Here is an 18109-nt window from a genome sequence, read left to right on the forward strand (position 1 = left end):
TTTTAGCCGAATGGAATGGAGAAGGATTCAGGCTTGACGTGAAATGAGGGGTAAAGCAAGAGGCGAATGTCCAGGCTGACGGTGGCGCTCAGTCTACAACGACCTTAGTCCACCGTTGGAAAGCGATGATCGAGCGGAAGCCCCGATCTTGCACGTGTTGTTGTGTGACAAGTGCTGCCCTGATGCTGGTGCGCTACTCGTCACATACCTTACACCTACTTTAGCCGGCAAAACTACGCGAGATAAGCGCCTTCGCGCCAGAAGCGACTGAGGCGTCCCGTTACTGAGCGGCATGCTGGGATATTGCCTCGACGCCATAGATATATCGTAAGCTTTTGCCGGGAGCTTCGTCGACTGTGCCACTGTGCCGTGTCTTCTGATCATTCTGGAACGGGTAAGTTTTCATCAAGGTACATTGAAGAATGTCAGGCAAATCGTGCGATACTTGCATGAGAGCCGTACCAAGCATCAATCGGTATATGAGTACCTCGCGGCATAGTTGCTGGATCGAACTGCGACCGTTGGCCTACTGCAAGAGCGCATACTAGCGTACCAGCGCCAGCTTCCTGGTGCCAGAGGCGTGTATACCTGAGGTGACTAGGCAACTCCAGCGTGCAAGATGTCATGCAACTGCATCTTCAACGCGAGTGTGCCGGTGGCGCGGCACTTGTCGTGCTGTGAGCAGAAAAGGGCCGAAGCTTGAGCGTAGCTTGCTTCGAGCGCAATGATATTGGTAGTTTCGATCACACTATTGACGGAATTCCCGTGCCAGAAGCTCGTCCCATGGTAACAATGCTGGGAAGTGGGGTAGACCGCTCAACCGCCAAACCCTTCCAGCAAAATGGGGGCTGACCTTGACTCTTAGCGTCCGCGGAATGGTAGCACAACATCTCTTGGGTTGCAGTTGTTGCAAGGTACCGAGCGTTTTAGGTGTGGATAATCGTTGTAAAAAGTGGAAAGAGGCGCGGGGAGGTCTGTGACCGAGAACATCCGGGTCGATGACGGGTAGAACCAGCGGATCCTATCTCTCTAGCCCGCCGACGGGATCACCGTATGGCAAATTGCGGAAATGGTTTCTTGCAATTGCGATAGCTGGCGAAGGTAACGGAGATGTAGCCTATCTAGGCAATACAGAAGTTGGGTCAGTGGAGGCAGACATTGACAGCTACGGCGTCGATCACACACACGTGCGCAGATGATGCTCTCGACACCTGTGACTACGAGTAGCTCGAGTCGAAAATGCTGTACCCACCATGGATACCGATCATGTGTCCTGGTGTAGTCCTCCACGATACTGCCAGAGCACTTTGGCATGGTGATAGTCCGTTTGCGTTCATTTTTGGGTAGACCGGTCAGAGAAGCATGCTCAAACAGTACAAACTCATTCAAGCCTCCTGGTTCAAAGCAATACTCCAGACAGTGGTCTCCACTTTTGTTTCGCGCTTGCTCGAACCAATCACTATCGTCTTTGAGGCTCAGCCAAACCTGGTCGCACAAGGCTGTAACTGTTTGGTCGTAGTGCCGAAACGGCGATAGTACGCATTCCAAAGGCAGGTCCCCATGTCAACACGATCGACCGGAAGCAACCGAACTTCTGCTGTATGCATGCAATATGCAGGACCTTGCCCAGATGTCCGCGGCCTGTCACCGAAGGACGTTGAGTGCCTGTTGACTGTGACGGGCTTACCACAAATGTCGTCGCTGCAGCATGTTGGGTTCAATAGCCGAGAGGCAAGATGGACGGAATTATTCTGAGCTTGAGCGGTCAACACAGACCTGAACCTCGCCGCGGGGGCGCATCGTAACCAGCCTGTCGGGATTGCCGTACCGACCCTACCCTTTGTCCGGCGACCGCAAAATCATGATAATGTGTTTGAGATCGAGTGTTTGAGATGTGCTTAGTTTGTCGCCGCCTGTAGATTGACTGCGTAGTTGCGTTTTGATGTGCGGTGTGGATGTTAGAAATCGTTGTGTCGTGGTCAGCCCTGCCAAGTATGACCAGCTGTCAGGGTTCTGACATAGAAGGCTGCAGCCATCCGTGAACAGCACGTCAGGCTTGACTACGTAGCGAAAGAACCCAAGTTTTGGTCGACCAACCACGTTCGGCCTTGGGAAGATTTCTGGTCATGTACCATCTATGTCATTGGTTGCTGGGAAAGGGTACCGCGAGCCCCCGGTGATGCAATTGGTGCAGGAATGCAGCCCATGTTCTGGCGGAACATAATTTCAGGGGTCGTTCTGGAGGCTAAAGATACCAGTGAGCGTGTGGCTTGCTATAGCGAGCGCCCAGTGCACATGACTGCTGCAAGCCATAGTACACCCCTGCTAAGATTGGTAGACAGCTTTTTGGGGTAGGCGATTTGAAAGGAAGGGCGCCTAGATTGAGAGTAGCTTCCGTCTATAGCTGTCGATGTGGAGGGGCTGAGGGCCGCTTTCAACCCCACAACAGGACGGACATGATATTTTCGACTTCGAAACGTGAACGGACCAGAAGGCTAGGTCTTGCGCCATTTTGCAGGTAGTTCATCGCTTGAGAGGTTCGCAGGCCAAAAGCAGCGCGACGTCTGAGTGTGTCAAGCGCGCCCAGCCAACACCAATCCGGTAGTGCCTTTGTCCATGTTCAGACGACTAAGTACACTATACACATACGTGAGCAGTCGACCTCGAGGTTGTGTAGTCGCTACAAATACCTTCTGGCGACTGATCCCGGACAAAGAATCCTTCTCCGTTGATTTGCCCTTCACACTTTGCTCGAGCTCTGCCTTCGCCACAAAGAGACACGGGCCGGAACAACACAACTCAAACAGTACGGCGGTGTCTGACTTGCAAGTTGGTATCGCATAGTCGTCCACGCTGATTGTCTCTGCACCAAAGCCTTGGTGCCGGTGAGAAGCGGGTAACTGCAACAGGTTCGTTCCCTGAACACTTTGCGAACTGCTATGCATCATTGCGGTGAAGCAAACCCAGCAAAGAGCGACGCATTCGCTAGACGTACTGACACATATCCAGTACAATATCTGGAACAGAACAGTCTGATCCAACATCTTCTCGAGAGACCAACGAACGCATCTCGGTATCCACCAGCAACAAAATCCTTCGGTCTTCATGTTGCAGGGCCTTTGACCAACAGAAGAGTCATTCCATCCGTTGCACTTGCGCTTGCTCTGTTCAACTATCGATCTCCATCGCTCAAGCGTTGCGTTGAGTCCGGAAACAAGGCCAATCGGCAGTCCGCAATCTCCACTGTCGCAGCAACTAACTTGTGCGTCAACACTCGCCATGATGAGGGGTGACACGCTCGTCCAACAACATCCTCCGACCCCACCGAATGCTGGGTCAGATTATCAGTCCGGGCTGCACCCAGTTGCGCAATATGGCGTCGATCGCGGCTATTCGTTCGGTGAGACAGGGTACGGCTCGCCAGGCTCGGTGGCGCACGAAGGGATCCCTTCACATGCGTCACATGCCGACAACCATCCTCGTGGGCTCGGACTAGGTATACAATATGTAAGAGTCCCTGCGTCTTCACACATGTAACCATGCTGATCGAGGTACAGGAGGGATATGGTCCACCAGCGGAGTATTACCAGAACGGGCCGTACAACGGCATGCAGGTAAGCAATGTCGCAGATTGTCTCTGACCCGATTGCTAACGGATGATAGAACGAGCAAGCCTTGTTCTCGCCACCGACACCAAGATCTGCGAACGATGAGGATTCCGGACGTAGGACAACTCGTAGCGGACGAGCAACGACATCGTCCAGTTCTCCACGCCTGAATGAAACCAGCCCTAGACGGAAGGCAACACCGAGAGTGAAGAAACCGAAAGCACCGAAGAACGAGAAGCACAAGACGCCCAAGCTTACTGCGCCGTTGAGCATACTGACGAAGGAGCTACATCATATCCCGGTCAAGAATATGGAGGAATGGGTGAACAGGCCAGCGGATGTCAGGAGACGTGAGGTTGAGAAGAGGAATGGATACATCACTCGTCCCATGAACTCGTTCATGCTGTACCGGTCGGCATTTGCGGAAAGGGCCAAGTCGTGGTGTCTTCAAAACAATCATCAAGTCGTGTCGTCCGTAGCGGGGGAGAGCTGGCCGCTGGAGCCCCCGGAGATTCGCGAGCTATACAACGAGTACGCAAAGATCGAGAGGATCAACCACCAAAACGCACACCCGACGTACAAATTCTCGCCTAGCAAGACAGCAGCGCCGGCTCGTAAGCGAAGAAGCGAGTGGTCTGACGAAGAAGAACCTAGCGACCTTGACGATGCCGAATGGGCTCCCGGTGGTGGCAGGTCTCGTCCCCGACAGGCCAGGAGAATCGATCGATCATTCAGCTACCCGTCAAATGGTGTTGCTGTAGAGTACTTCGATCAGTCGTTCGGACCGAATGGCAATGGTATCAACCGATCGTCCTGGGAGATGACAAACGAAGGGCGACCGATGCCGATGCCGATAAGCCACAACGAGCTCTACAATCAGTACTACCAGACTGCCGCCTACCCGAATATGCAGATCAGTCCGACCTACGCAGACGACATGCACATGAGGAGGGTAGACACGCCATCCTCTTCCATGCAGTTCCACTCGAATCCATCGATGCTGGGATTGCCCGGAGGTAATGCGAACGATCTTCTGCAACAGCTACACCCGAATATGAGTTCATCATTCGACGAGGGGCAGCTGGATCCATTGCTGTTGGCTTACGACGGAGGAAGTCATTCAGACATCGACCCTTCAGCGCTGCAGAACGCCGTATACCGGAATCCTCATCCGGACATGCAAGAGGATAGGCTTGAGCAGCACAACCTTGATGGCTTGTTGGATCTTCCGCATGATGAGTACCAAGCTTGGCAGTCAGACCCGACCATGGTGTCGCTCGAACAAGAGTCGGAGTTTGATAAGTGGATGGGTGAGCAGTGATCTATATCACGTTAGCTAGTGCATTCTGGGTGGTCATGTTGCTCTTACGCTTACGTGCGACGTCGTTCATGGTTATTACCGTTCTTTTCAGCATCGTTGGGTGGTTTCTGATGAGCGCTTCCATGGTGGGCAGCATTCAAGGCGTTGATCGGACCAAAAGCTCGGGGGCTTAGAGCATTTAGACATGGTGTTATCGCATGCGTAGATCGAGATGTACATATTAGGTCAATCTTCCTTCGCTCTTCTCTCGACGCGATGCTGACGTGATGTCGTGTTCATCGTGCGTATCACCGATCCATCTTTCCGTGTGTGTGTGATAGCATATATGATGCCAGCCGAGAGTTTGGCGATGCTGGCGAATGAGGTTGCGTGGATTGCTGGCGTTGTGAAAGGGATTGCCGGAAGAGGTTTGAAGTTGGACTCGACAAGCCAAGACCCGTCCCCGCCCCACCTGCCCCCGCGTCAGGAACGCGCCTGCCCTTCGCGGAGGGTCCAACAAATGTTACTGTTACATCGCATGCGCCGATTGCTCTCGCTTGAACTATTCGATCTTTGGTATCTCTACATATAACAAACTGCACAGTCAAATCCATTGCGAGCTTCTTATACGAAGTGGCTTACAACTACTGCGCATCTTACCTACAAATTGTAGTGACAGTCGCGTTTGCTTAATTATCACATCTCTGCACCACGAAGGAAGACACTCGGAATACTCATAACGCAGAACGCGACCATGTATGGAGAAGCGGCCAATAAGTTGGTAAAACTACATTTTCCTTATCCCACTACTATACAGCCCTCTAACACCCCCAGGTCCAAAACGCCAAACGCACCCTCGCCCTCCCCCATCTCCCACCCTACGCCTCGGAGCTCACACGCTCGATAGTGCGCGAAGTGCGTGACCTCGACAAAGACGTTTCATCCATCCTCGCCCCCTACAGCGGGTCTTTCAACCCCAGCGCATCCCCCGAAACCGCCTGCGCCCTCCTCGTAAACCACCTGTGCATGCGCCGGAACAAGCGCTGTCTACTCGCCTACCACCGCGTGCGGAGCGACAAGCTCGAAGAATACTGCTGGGAGGGCGTCGACGTGCTGGAACAACAGGGTAGCAAGGACCATAGCGGAGAAGGGGGGAGGGGCAGTGGAATGGGCGCTGGAGGCGGAAAGGAAGAGAGTAGTCTCAGTCCTGAAGAGGAGGAGTATGTGAGGCAATACAGTGACTTACTTGCTGCGTACAAGGGGCAATGGACGGATATCGATTTAACAGGGAGTCTGGAGCCGCCGCGCGATCTCTTCATCGACGTGCGCGTCTTGAAGGACGCAGGCGAGATCCAAACAGAGTACGGGTACGTGACCGCCATCTCGGCATGCCGAAGACTACGACCCTTCCTTCCGCATCCGAAATATTGTATACTAGTCACCATAGCTAACCGACGTCACAGCTCCATAACCCTTACGAAGAACTCCCAATTCTACGTCCGGCAAGGCGACGTCGAACGCCTAATTGCGCAAGGATACCTCCAACGACTCAGCTAATCAACCTGCTACTCTTCCTCCGACCGCTTCAGCAACCAGAAACCATTCCTTCGACCTCTTCAGCGACCAAAATCAGTCCAATACATGAAAGATTGGCCGCAAAACTCACCCCACCTACCCTTTACCAAGTCCCCACCCTCTACCAACGAGAACCCTACCAACCAACCAAACCCCGCGGAACGTCCTTCCGCAGACCTTACCCTACCGCGTGCATCCTTCGCCATGCACCCTCCCACCGCTACACCCCCCATTCTGTAAAACCCGCCCTGAACCTGGGTTCGCCGAGCCGCATCCGAGACGAAGGGATATCCAGATCCAGCTGGAGCGAGTGGCGTTGGGGGCGGCAGCAGGCAGGGCTGTGCTGTGCGTCTTTTCTGCGAGCAACGCACGCACGCACGCACGTACGCGCCTTACACCTGCATCTGCATCATCAACAGAATAGTCCAGGTTCGCTTTTTCGCGAGGCAAGACATGTATCGACCCTGCAGGTGGTCCTGGACGCGGGGGCCTAAAATAGGCGGAGATGCACGCGAAGGAGATATGCAGTGTTGCGGCGTGAGGTTCGGCGGTCGGAGGATGGAGGATGGGGGGCAGGATGGGAGAGGGAGTCGGAGATGCAGCATGCAATATGCGCTATGCAGCTATGGCGCCATTACACCTACACCTACATATTCCGATGGATATACCCCCGAGGAGGGTTTTTTCAGATGATGCAGCTGCAGATTGGCTTGGGAGGCGATATGGCGTCAGTGCGGTGCGGCGTGGGTCCTGTAGAGCTGCGTCATCAGTGTTCAGGGCAATACGGCGTAGTCGTACCACGGATTTGGGTCTGAGGAATGAATGAATAAATGTCGGTTCGCATCTGCATATATTGATTGTCGCGCAGAAACTGATGCTGAGGAGAGCTTTATTGATGGAGCATACAAGATCGGCGAAGAGGCCCGCTATGAGGTCGCGATGCAGTATCACGTCTCCGGAGATCGGGAGTCAGTGTCACCGGGCAAGTTGGAGTATACAGCGCGAGATAATGGGTGGTTAGGAACACGCGAAGAAGTTCATGTAGTAGACAGAAATGCCTCTCATTTGGAAGGTTATCATAAGCTACACTTTCGTGCCAGATCAGGCTACATGGAAAGCACCAGAGTCAAGACCTCACTCCTTCGTACCAGACATATTTTACCAGAACTATCAGAGTCAAGCCTCCACTCCCCTTCCCACATATCGCATATCGGCGAGCCGTGTTGCCAAGCCCATTAATGTACAATGATGTCGTTGCCTGACAGAGGCTCAGTGACCGAGTAGAAACCTGCGACGGTTGGGTAAATCAACGAAACTTCTGAATGGAGCAGTTGGGTGAGAACTTACGTTTTGGTACAGCCACGCGGCATGCATCGAAGCACGATCATGTTGTTGTCGAAGCCTTCAACTCCGTCCCATGCCTTTCCCATCCATCCATTTGACCATTCCTCCCAATGCAGTAGACTGACGCCATGGAAAAGAAAGCAGCGCTGAAAGAACAGAAAGTAACGCTGGAAAGAGAGAAAAAAGTGTCGAGCATACCTTACGGAAGTAAAACTTCTCAAACCACACTGTAACGGCCGGTAGGACCACGAGTCGCGGAGGCATCCTCAGCCGCAATGGTTCCCTCGCGCAGAAGACGAGTGAGCTCCATCATAGCCTGTGTGACAATGTTCTCGGTGTCACCCTCGACGAGAATGTACAACTTGGGTAGATCATTCTCACCAGGCTGCTTGGGAGCGGGGTAGTAGTTGCCCTTGGTCGTGATGGAAACACCAGTCTGCTCCAGAATCTTGGCGACGTTGGTGCGGTTGGTGACGGCCCATCGAGCCTTCTGAGGAAAGTCGTTGATCTCGATGGTTGAGTGGTAGAGACCGGCATCGGGGCCCTTGTTGTCGATGGGCTGACCCGCGTGGATCATACCCTTCTTGCTCAGCCTGCCGTCGACCTTGGAAGCAGCGGCCATGGCTCGCTCGCGCGCGGTCATCGGCTTGCCAGAAGCGGCAGCGTCGGGGCGCTCAGTCTTGCTGACCACAATCTTGCTGTTCAGCAGCTTCATCCAGTGTGGTTGATCTTCTTCGGCAGCTGCAGCAGGACCGGAAGCGTTGACAACACCAGCTGGGCCAGCGACCTCGGGCTTCTTGATGAGTGGTGCAATCTCTTCTTCGTCTTCACTCTCGTCAACACCTTCCAGCTTAAGTTGACGCTTCTCGCGCTTCTTCTCAAGTGCGCGTGCTGCATCGAGCTTGTCGAGACCCTTGCCACCGAAACCGCCGTAGTACTTCTCGGTACCTGCCTTGGCCTTCTCATGAAATGTGTTAGCCATCTCCTGGAGCTCTGGAGGCACTTCTGTACCGCTCTCCTTGAGTGCCTTGACGATATGAAGAGCGAAGCGCTCTTGACCGGGGTTCTCGATAAGCGTAACAGCGGTACCTTTGTTGCCAGCACGGCCGGTACGTCCGCAGCGGTGCACGTAATCTTCTAGATGGGTTGGCGAATCAAAGTTCAAGACCATAGCCAGTCCAGGGACATCAAGACCACGGGCGGCTACAGATGTGGCAATGAGAATCGAAAGAACACCTTGCTTGAAGTCGTTGATCGCTTCGTTACGATCAGTTTGATCTTTAGCTCCATGAATCGTGTTGACAGAGAAATACTTAGACTTGTAAAGCTTGGACAGGAGATCTTCGGCCGTCTCTTGCCGCTCAGTGAAGATCAATACCTGGGCATTCTCGTCTTCAGAGAACAACTGACCAAGATACAGTAGAGTCTTGTTGATCTTCTTCTCATAACTGTTCGGTACGACAGAGATGATCTGAGTGATCTCGGGAGCTACCTTGCTCTTACCACCGATGGTGATCTCGGCTGGGTTGTGCAGCGCTTTGCGAGCCAAAGATTGCATGTTCTTGGGCATAGTTGCTGAGAAGAGGACAGTCTGGCGATCAGGACGTACATTCGCAAGAATCTTCATGACTTGAGGCTCGAAGCCCATATCGAACATGCGATCAGCTTCATCAAGGACAACGTAAGTGATGCGGCGGAAAGAAAGCACTCGTCCTTGGTTGACGTTGGTCAGATCAATCATTCTGCCGGGAGTTGCACATAGGATGTGGATGCCGCCACGCTTGATCATAGCAATTTGTTCAGAGATGGGCTGACCACCATAGGCACACTTGATGGTAACACCCGATGCTGCAAGGAATGGCTTGAGCTCGTTGACAATCTGCAGTGCTAGCTCTCGGGTTGGGGCGAGAATCAGTCCGATAGGCCCATCAGTTGGTTTCAGTGGGCGCTGATCAAGGACATGACGAATCATAGGGATACCGAATGCAAGCGTCTTTCCAGAACCGGTCTTGGCGACTCCAATGAGATCTCGGCCAGAGAGAATTGCGGGTACACCTTGAGACTGGATACCTGTAGGCCTCTCGTAGCCGATCTTGGTGAAGACGTCCATGGTAGCTTGCAGCAGGCCCATCTGCGCCCACTTGGTGACAGGACGGGGAACGTCATCAGGCTTGACTTTGATGCCGTCGAGCTCGTGGCGAAGATCTGCGACCTCCTCAGGTGTCATCTGTGCAACTTCGGAGGGCTCAGTGTAGAAGTCTTTCCTAAACGGTTCGTACTCAACTTTATCGTGGTTGACGGTAGGTACCTCCTTCTTCTTCTTTTTCTTGGCAGCGCGAAGTTCGTTAAGGTCCTCATGTTCGACGGAAGTCTCGACAGTCTCAAGCTCGTCAGCAAACATAGTCTGACCCGAAGGAGCTCCGCGGCTTGGTTGTGGCTCAGTGAGATCGGCCATGAAGGCATCGAGAGGATCGACGTCATCTTCTTCGGCGCCTGCATTTTCGTCAACTTCCATCTTGTCGTCGGCAGGGGCTTCGACAGCAGTTGCCTCTTCCATGGCAGTGTCCTCTTGGTTCTCGTTGGCGATCTCAGCGCGACGCTTCTCAAGTCGAGCTTGAAGCTCCGCATTGTTCTCGTCATCACTGCCGATGTCACTCATTGGAGAGTCCGCGTCGCCGTCGGCTTCGAGCGAGGGTGCCTCGTTGGCGTCGAATTCGGGAAGAGCCTGTAGCTTGCGCTTGCGAGTCGGGCCTTCCTCGTCGAGCAATGCCTTTCTGGAATTCTCTTCCTCGGTCTCAGCAGCAGTCTTGGTCTTGAGACCGAACGAGCCAATGTTACCATTGCCCTTAACAATGGGAACGTCTGTACGTGTAAGCTTGTGGTTCGTGAAAAGAGGGTTTGGGATGAACATACTGCTAGCGTTGGTGACAGTCTTGCCTGCAGGCTTGGCCATGTCTAGAGGACGGGCTGCGGCGGAAGCATCCAGTCTGAAGGTCGACTTCTCGGGCTGCTTCTGCTTGACTTTCTCAGTAGCACTCTTCTGCGGAATGACTTTGGTCTTAGCGGTATCAACAAGCTTCGCCTCAGATGCCGGAGCTGGCGGGGGCGTCGCAGTGACTGACGGGGTTGCAGGGGCAGTGGCAGCTGGCGAAGCACCGGAGCCGGGTGTGTCGGTCTTCTCTTTGAGCAGGCGCTCGGCATTGAGCTTCTTCCACTCAGCCAGCTTTGCAGCGCGGTCTGCAAGCTTGTCCTTGGCCTGTGTCTCGGGGTCTTTCTTCCTGTCGTCGCGCGAGGAGTGATCTAGCCGATCGCGCCTGCTGTCATCGCGTCTGCCGTCATCGCGCCTCCAGCTGTCTGAGCCTGGTGCAGGTGTAGCAGATGAACGGGAACCAGGGCGGCGGGAGGTTGAGCGGCGACGCCGGTCTCTATCACCGTCGCGGTCGCGCCTGTAGCTGTCTCCGCGGTCGGCACGGTCTCCTCGGTCACGGGATCGGTCGCGGCGGCGAGGCGGGGAGCGCGAACGTCGACGGTACGTGTCGCCGCGGTCGCGGTCTCGACGGTCAGGCTCTCGACGGTCAGGCTCTCGACGGTCATCGCGGCGGTCTCGGCGGTCACGGTCGTCTCTGAAGCGGCCCTCGCCATAGCGGTCTCCACGATCTCCGCGGTCGCGGTCGCGGCGCGGGGAATGGCGCCTACGATCGTAGTCAGAGTGGCGCGTCGCCATGGTGAGTCGGTGGAATTACTGCTGCAATCAGTCTAGGGTGGCGTCTTGGCGTAGCAGATGCGGGTGGTGGTTGCAATTGCGTGGGGTAAACAGAGAGTTGGAGTTGCGGAGTTTGCGACAAAGTTGCTGGAGAGTCTCCGAGGATATGCTTGGCTGATGGCAGCCTGGCACGTGCGACGCGCTAAAACCGAAATCTTGGACGCTAGCGATAATTTTTGGGAAGTTGCGACAGTCCGCGGTGAACGTGAGTGAGGAAACATCAAACGCCCAAAATGTCAGTCAACCCGCGCAAGAGAAAGGTAGTGACGCGCCCGGCGCCTGAGCCTAGTGACTCGGAAGGTGAATTGGCCGATGGACTGCTCGAGGGCATCCTGTCGCATTCCGAGGACGACTCGGACGACAGCCAAGATGAAGGCGCCGATACCGATGCTAGCAGCGTGATTGAGGGTCTTTCCGACGAAGATGAAGAGGAGGAGGAAGACAGCGATGCAGAGCAGATTCGTGAGGAAATGCGCAACCTGAATACCTCGGATGTTCCACTGCGCAAGAAGAATGGAGTACCTACACACGAGATGGATCTGGACGTGGGTGGCGCAAATGGGGAACTAGAAGACGATGAAGACCTGAAGCCCAACTACACTGTCACTACCGATGCGCACGGCAACACTCGTTACATCTACAAAGAGATCGACCCGGTCTACGAATCCGACGATTCTGACGCCGAAGCTACCAACACGATCGGCAACATCGACCTCAAGTACTACGATGAATACCCGCATATTGGCTATGATATCAACGGCAAGAAGATCATGCGCCCGGCAAAGGGAGAGGCGCTGGATGCGCTGTTGGACAGCATCGATATACCCAAGGGCTGGACAGGCTTGACGGATCCCCAGACAGGAAAACCGCTGAACCTGTCGCCCGAGGAGCTGGATGTGCTCAAGAGGCTCACAAGGAACGAGATCGTGGAAGATGGTTACGACCCATACCCAGAGATGGTCGCCTACTTCTCTGGCGTCAACACGGAGATCATGCCACTGAGCGCTGCGCCAGAGCCCAAGCGACGATTCATCCCGTCCAAGCACGAAGCGAAGCGCGTCATGAAGATTGTTAAGGCGATTAGGGAAGGCCGCATCAAGCCATACAGGGCACCGGAGGAGCAGGAGGAAGAGCAAGACGTTTTCACCTTTGACGTATGGGCGGACGAGAAGCCCCGACCCGATAACACAATGCACATCCCCGCCCCCAAGCTGCCACCGCCTGGCTACGAAGCGAGTTACCACCCACCGCCCGAGTACCTACCGGATAAGGTTGAGGAGCAGAAGTGGCTGGAGCAAGACGATGAGGAGCGGGAGACAGACTTCCTGCCCAAGAACTACGATGCCTTGCGCAAGGTTCCTGGTTACGAGACATTCGTCAAGGAACGGTTTGAGCGAAGCTTGGATCTCTACTTGGCTCCTCGTATCCGGAGAAACCGACTCAACATCGACCCTGAATCACTGCTACCGAAACTGCCGAACCCTGAAGAGCTCAAGCCTTTCCCGACTACATGCGCAGCGATATACCGCGGACAAGAAGGACGTGTTCGTTGTGTTTCGGTCGATCCCAACGGTATCTTTGTTGCCAGTGGAGGTGACGACGGCTACGTAAGGATCTGGGAGCTATTGACTGGTCGCCAGGTCTGGAACGCAAAGCTACCAGATGAGGAGGCTGTAGATGCCGTACAATGGAGACCCACCAAGGAGACATCTGTAGTAGCTGCTGCTTGTGGCGAGAACGTCTACCTCATCGTACCCTTCACGCTCCTTTCACCGGACATAGAGCAAGCCAGTCGCGAGGTTCTTGACGCCGGTTGGGGTTACGCTGCCTCGAAGCCCACCACAACGACATTCGGCGAGGCACCCAAAGCAATTCCAGGCAAGTGGAGCCGTCCCGGAACCCGCCTGGAGAGCAAGGGCGTTCTCGTCCAAATCGAAGTCCGAGCAGCAGTCAAGATAGTCAACTGGCACCGGAGAGGAGACTACTTCGCCACAGTCTCGCCCCGCGGCCAAAGCACAGCAGTAGCCATCCATACCGTCTCAAAACATCTCACCCAACTTCCCTTCCGCCGCCTCAAGGGTATCGCGCAGACCGCACAATTCCACCCCTCTAAAGCCATCTTCTTCGTCGCCACCCGCAACACCATCCGCAGCTACGATCTCGCCAAGCAGGAACTCGTCAAGATTCTGCAACCAGGTGCTAAATGGATTTCATCCATCGACGTGCACCCCGGTGGTGACAATATCATCGTTGGAACATACGACAAGGTAAGTCCTCCCTATCCAGAAACATCATTAAAGCATATACTAATTTCCTCCAGCGCCTCCTCTGGCACGACCTCGACCTCTCGAACAAACCCTACAAGACCCTCCGTTTCCACAAGGAAGCCATCCGTTCCGTGCGCTTCCACCAAGGCGGCCTCCCCCTCTTCGCCGATACCTCCGACGATGGCACTATCCAGATCTTCCACGGCAAGGTTGTGGGTGACCTCATGGAGAACGCCACAATTGTTCCTTTGAAGGTATTGCGCGGGCACAAGGTCAAGAGCAGGCTGGGTGTTATGGGTCTAGATTGGCATCCGAGGGAGCCCTGGTGTGTGTCGGCTGGTGCGGATGGCACGTTGAGGCTGTGGAGTTAGACATGGGATATGTAATATGCCTCTTTTACATGACTTGCATTCGCATGGCGTTGGAGCAAGGACGGAAAATGTAACAATTCAATGCTTTTGTCCGAATGTTGTGCTCTTTGAGTCACTTCTGGCCTGCAATAGTTTACTGTTGGACGCACCGCTTGAGAAGGCTCCGGGATGTTACACATCCGACTTCTTTGACCATGATCAAATCACCCAAAGCATACCAGGTAGTACGTCATCATGCATCACAAGGCGTGCCATAACGCCAACCCACATGTCACCTTCTGAAAGTACTTGACTATTTACAGCCTTGCCTCTTTCCTAAGGCTTCCTATCTCAGCTTCTTAAAAGATCTTCGAACCTACAAACTCACTCCACATCATCTGCCGATTATACTTACACCACCCATCATGTCTTCATCCATTCCCTCCAGCCCTCTCCTCTGTCTCCCCAAAGAACTACGCTACGAGATCTACGACCATCTCTGCCGCCAGGGACCCAAGCAGAATCGGACTGCGCACCCATATGAGCAATTAACCACCTACATCGACCACATGGCACCAACCGAGCTATCTATAACATGTCGTTTCCTCCGCAACGAGATCCACGCCTACTTCCATTCAAAAGCCACCTTGGGTTTCTACCCACTTTCCCGCTCGTGCATTCCCGATAGCTCGATCAAAGCAATCGCCCTCCGCGCCAGCGCTGGACCTTGGGCCGGATAATTGCTGCGTGTCGTGACAAGTCTGGTGGTGACTGGCTGACTGGAAGCAAGAAGGAATGGTCGCAATCATGGAGAATTTGATTGAGAAGGGCGAATGCGTGGTCGCTGCAAAGCTGTGTGGGTGAAAGATTCTACACTCCCTAGGTGCCCAGATACTACAACTTTCCGAACTATGCAGGTGTGATCAGTCCATATACCTCATGGTTGTCCGAAGCCTTTACCTCATCCAAAGACTTCATGGTGAGGCATCTCAAACTAGCAAGCGCATCATGTATCGTCTCAGTTGCGTCTTCTGTGTGGTTTGTCTTGTGTCTACCCCCACCCATTCACTCATCCCTAAACCACACCAACAACCTCTCATTAAACTTCCTCACCCCCTTGAAAGCCTCCGGCCCATTACAATCCTGGAACTTCGTTAATCCATCAAATATCATCATGAGATCATTGTCAAACCCATCACCTAGCACCCTTCCTCCCTCTTCCCCATCCCCGGGATCCTTCAAATCCACAAAAGCTAGAATAGCTTCCGCATGCGGCACATCATCCAACCCCCGCAAATGTTCCTCCCACTGCCTCCCCGGCGGGCCAAAATATCCTGTTACGCTGCGAAACGCGGCGAGACGGTGACGCATACTCATCCACTTCTCAAATGCGAGATGCAGGCGAAGCGCACTATCGTTGTGATCAGAATGCCAGGCATCAGCGTCGGTGCAGTGAAATTGGTTGAGTAGAAAGTCCATGCGTTCTTCCGCAGCGGAGTCGTAGTTGGTAGGGTCGAAGTTCTTGATGCCATTTAGATAGGAGACGAGTAGTCTGTAGAGTTCGAGACGGTAGATGCGCGTTCGCCGCGTCGTTGGGGATGGGTCGGAGATGAGCGAACGGATTATAGCGTCGGTATATGCATCACTCGATGTATCTTCGTCGATTTGGATGATTTGGCCACTTGGAGGGTAGATGATAGCGTCTACTGCATCGTTTTGCGTTTGTGTGTCTGGTATAACGGAGTCTTGTCTGAGCGGGTTTCGGTAGGTGCCTGATGGGCCGGCGGCGTTGTTGATGTCGTTATCGTACTCGTACTGCATGTCGTCCGCATTAGATGTGGCGATGTCGTTCTGGATTCGCGAGTCTTACGTAGGTTAGCTTGGATGTCTGTTGTTGCTCTTGGGTAGAGAACTTACCGACTTCTCCAAGATTGACCTCTTCCGCATCGACCACCGTTTCCGCGTCTGCGGTTTCTTCACGAGGCGGTGCCCAAGTCGCATCTGAGTCGTATGTGGTTTCTCTTCGTCTTTGAAACGATGAGCGGCCCAGGTTCGGAAACGCAGGAGGGGATATGGGGGATAAAGCGGGAGGAGATATGGGAATCGAGTAGGGATCTCGTGACTGATTAGTGAGGACAGGAATCGTTCGACCGCCCTTTGAAGGCTTCGGGAGCTTCCCAGAAGGTGTCCGTTCGTGGGAATATTGCGCTTTCCTCTTACTTGGTGTTGTGGTCTTATTCACGGAGGTGAAACTGGTGCTTGCAGCATTCCCGTTGGCACTGGTAGCTGTAGTGTCTCTGCGCGGTTCTGGTGTTGGATACATACGTGGTGGCTCTGGCGCTTTAAATGATACGCCTATGATCCTAGGGTTATCAGACTCCGCGAGATCGTCGACGGTATCTTCATTTTGATTATCTTGAGATGGGCTCAAGTCCCGTGTTCGCCCTTTCGCTTTGCCTTTTCGTGGAGTCGCCTTGTACTCTCTGACCACGGTACATATGAGCCAGCATCGGATGTAGAACAGAATACTGAGATGGAGTCAGTTAAGTCGTTTATGAGAACGCATCAAATGCTCACTTCTGGCGGTCTTTCGAGTCGTCCCAGTCCTGCTCCTCGATGCCGTTTCCTTGGGATTCGCCTGACGAGCGTATTTCACCGTCTTCTATACGGCCCCATATCTTTACTCCAAATTCTTGTCCAAGCCGGAGGACATCTTCCGAGAAGGCATTCTCTTCAGCCAGGTAAGTATGGAGTTCTTCAATGGTGCCACGATACGACGTAGCAAACGACTTTGCTATTCCCTCAACCACCCTTTGCAGTTCGTTAGCCTTGTCGGCCTTTTCCTTGTTGACAAAGTACCCGTGTTGCTCATCGTGTAACTTCTCACTGATCAAGCCAAGTGACTCCCAGGCATGCATCGCTTTCTTACGCTTGTTAATACAAGCGTCAACAAACGCTGCACGATCGTCTTGAGAGTTGAGTGGAGGTGCCATAATGAAGTGAGATAGAACGATGAATATGGCATTTCGAAATCGGTTGGAGTGGCGAATATAACCAAAAGCCCCATCAACGCTCTCGTGGAGGCTGCGCGAAACAACCTGTCGTGCATGGCTGAGACTACCCGCGCATAAACGAAGTTGTGGCGTTGTCGATATCCAAAAGCTGAACAAGTTCATGCGATACGCTCACAAAAGTCGCGAAAAGGGTACTGATTTGCGCTGCCCAGTCGCTTGTTAGAACAAGGGACATCTTTCGACTGGTTGCGTTGCTGTTGCCTACCCGACTGTTCGCGGGCTGTGTAGGCGGCGCAGCCTCGCGACGTGCGCCAGAACCCGGCTGCGCATGCCAAATCTTGTCACAGCTCTTTCTTGGAACGAAACCTGATAGATAACGAAATTTGAAATCGTGATTGACCATGTCTTTGGAGATGTCTTTGAATTGTTTCCAGCATCCGTGTTGGGCCAGAGGATGTACGTGGGGTGGGTAACGAAAATGGTCACCAGTAAGAGGTGTGCTCTACGCGCCACTATCCTGGAGTGTGACCGAAGTCGCTACACCTAGACAACGCGATAGGATGAAAACTTCCGACCCCATCATCACCCCAGAAGCCTCGCAGTCAATGCTTGATCAGTCGTTGGCTTCGGTTCAGCCCGCAGCTGACCAACGAGGCGGCTCGGTCCGATGCCGGCCAGTCTCCAGGTACTTGGTAGGTAGAGACTGGTGAACTACGATGGCTTTCCTTTCTAAGCAAGAGGAATCGCTCACAAGATACTTGCGCTATGGCTTTGCGCGCCTTCCTCCACCAAAGTCTGAAGAAGCCTCACGGTCGTACTCGTGTTGTATCCTGTTTGGCGCTCAACCTCGTTCAAGACGTTCCAGATACGCGCCTTTCTTGAGATCCC

The 18109-nt window shown here is 53.7% G+C and overlaps 5 protein-coding genes across 5 annotated transcripts; 3 read left to right on the forward strand and 2 right to left on the reverse strand.

Moving 5' to 3' along the window:
* Nucleotides 1-3279: 3279 nt before the first annotated feature.
* Nucleotides 3280-4929, forward strand: J4E79_005222 (uncharacterized protein; the record flags this gene model as incomplete). The annotated part of the gene is made up of 3 exons (XM_049354100.1): nucleotides 3280-3507; nucleotides 3558-3614; nucleotides 3664-4929. 3 exons carry the CDS (start codon nucleotides 3280-3282, stop codon nucleotides 4927-4929), a joined length of 1551 nt encoding a protein of 516 aa, XP_049211720.1.
* Nucleotides 4930-5662: 733 nt separating this feature from the next.
* On the forward strand, nucleotides 5663-6465 carry PSF1 (DNA replication protein psf1; the record flags this gene model as incomplete). Its single annotated transcript, XM_049354101.1, has 3 exons — nucleotides 5663-5689; nucleotides 5743-6275; nucleotides 6372-6465. The coding sequence occupies 3 exons, from the start codon at nucleotides 5663-5665 to the stop codon at nucleotides 6463-6465; spliced, it is 654 nt and encodes a 217-aa protein (XP_049211721.1).
* Nucleotides 6466-8044: 1579 nt separating this feature from the next.
* PRP5 (pre-mRNA processing RNA-helicase) lies at nucleotides 8045-11551 on the reverse strand (the record flags this gene model as incomplete). The annotated part of the gene is made up of 2 exons (XM_049354102.1): nucleotides 8045-10689; nucleotides 10741-11551. 2 exons carry the CDS (start codon nucleotides 11549-11551, stop codon nucleotides 8045-8047), a joined length of 3456 nt encoding a protein of 1151 aa, XP_049211722.1.
* Nucleotides 11552-11823: 272 nt separating this feature from the next.
* Nucleotides 11824-14228, forward strand: ERB1 (Ribosome biogenesis protein erb1; the record flags this gene model as incomplete). The annotated part of the gene is made up of 2 exons (XM_049354103.1): nucleotides 11824-13857; nucleotides 13911-14228. 2 exons carry the CDS (start codon nucleotides 11824-11826, stop codon nucleotides 14226-14228), a joined length of 2352 nt encoding a protein of 783 aa, XP_049211723.1.
* Nucleotides 14229-15272: 1044 nt separating this feature from the next.
* Nucleotides 15273-17200, reverse strand: J4E79_005226 (uncharacterized protein; the record flags this gene model as incomplete). Its single annotated transcript, XM_049354104.1, has 4 exons — nucleotides 15273-16072; nucleotides 16125-16493; nucleotides 16533-16735; nucleotides 16785-17200. 4 exons carry the CDS (start codon nucleotides 17198-17200, stop codon nucleotides 15273-15275), a joined length of 1788 nt encoding a protein of 595 aa, XP_049211724.1.
* Between the last annotated feature and the right edge of the window lie 909 nt (nucleotides 17201-18109).

This window comes from Alternaria viburni (assembly GCF_023758015.1).
Source record: "Alternaria viburni strain BMP 2772 chromosome Unknown scaffold_9, whole genome shotgun sequence".
NCBI classification, from domain to species: Eukaryota; Fungi; Ascomycota; class Dothideomycetes; order Pleosporales; family Pleosporaceae; genus Alternaria; species Alternaria viburni.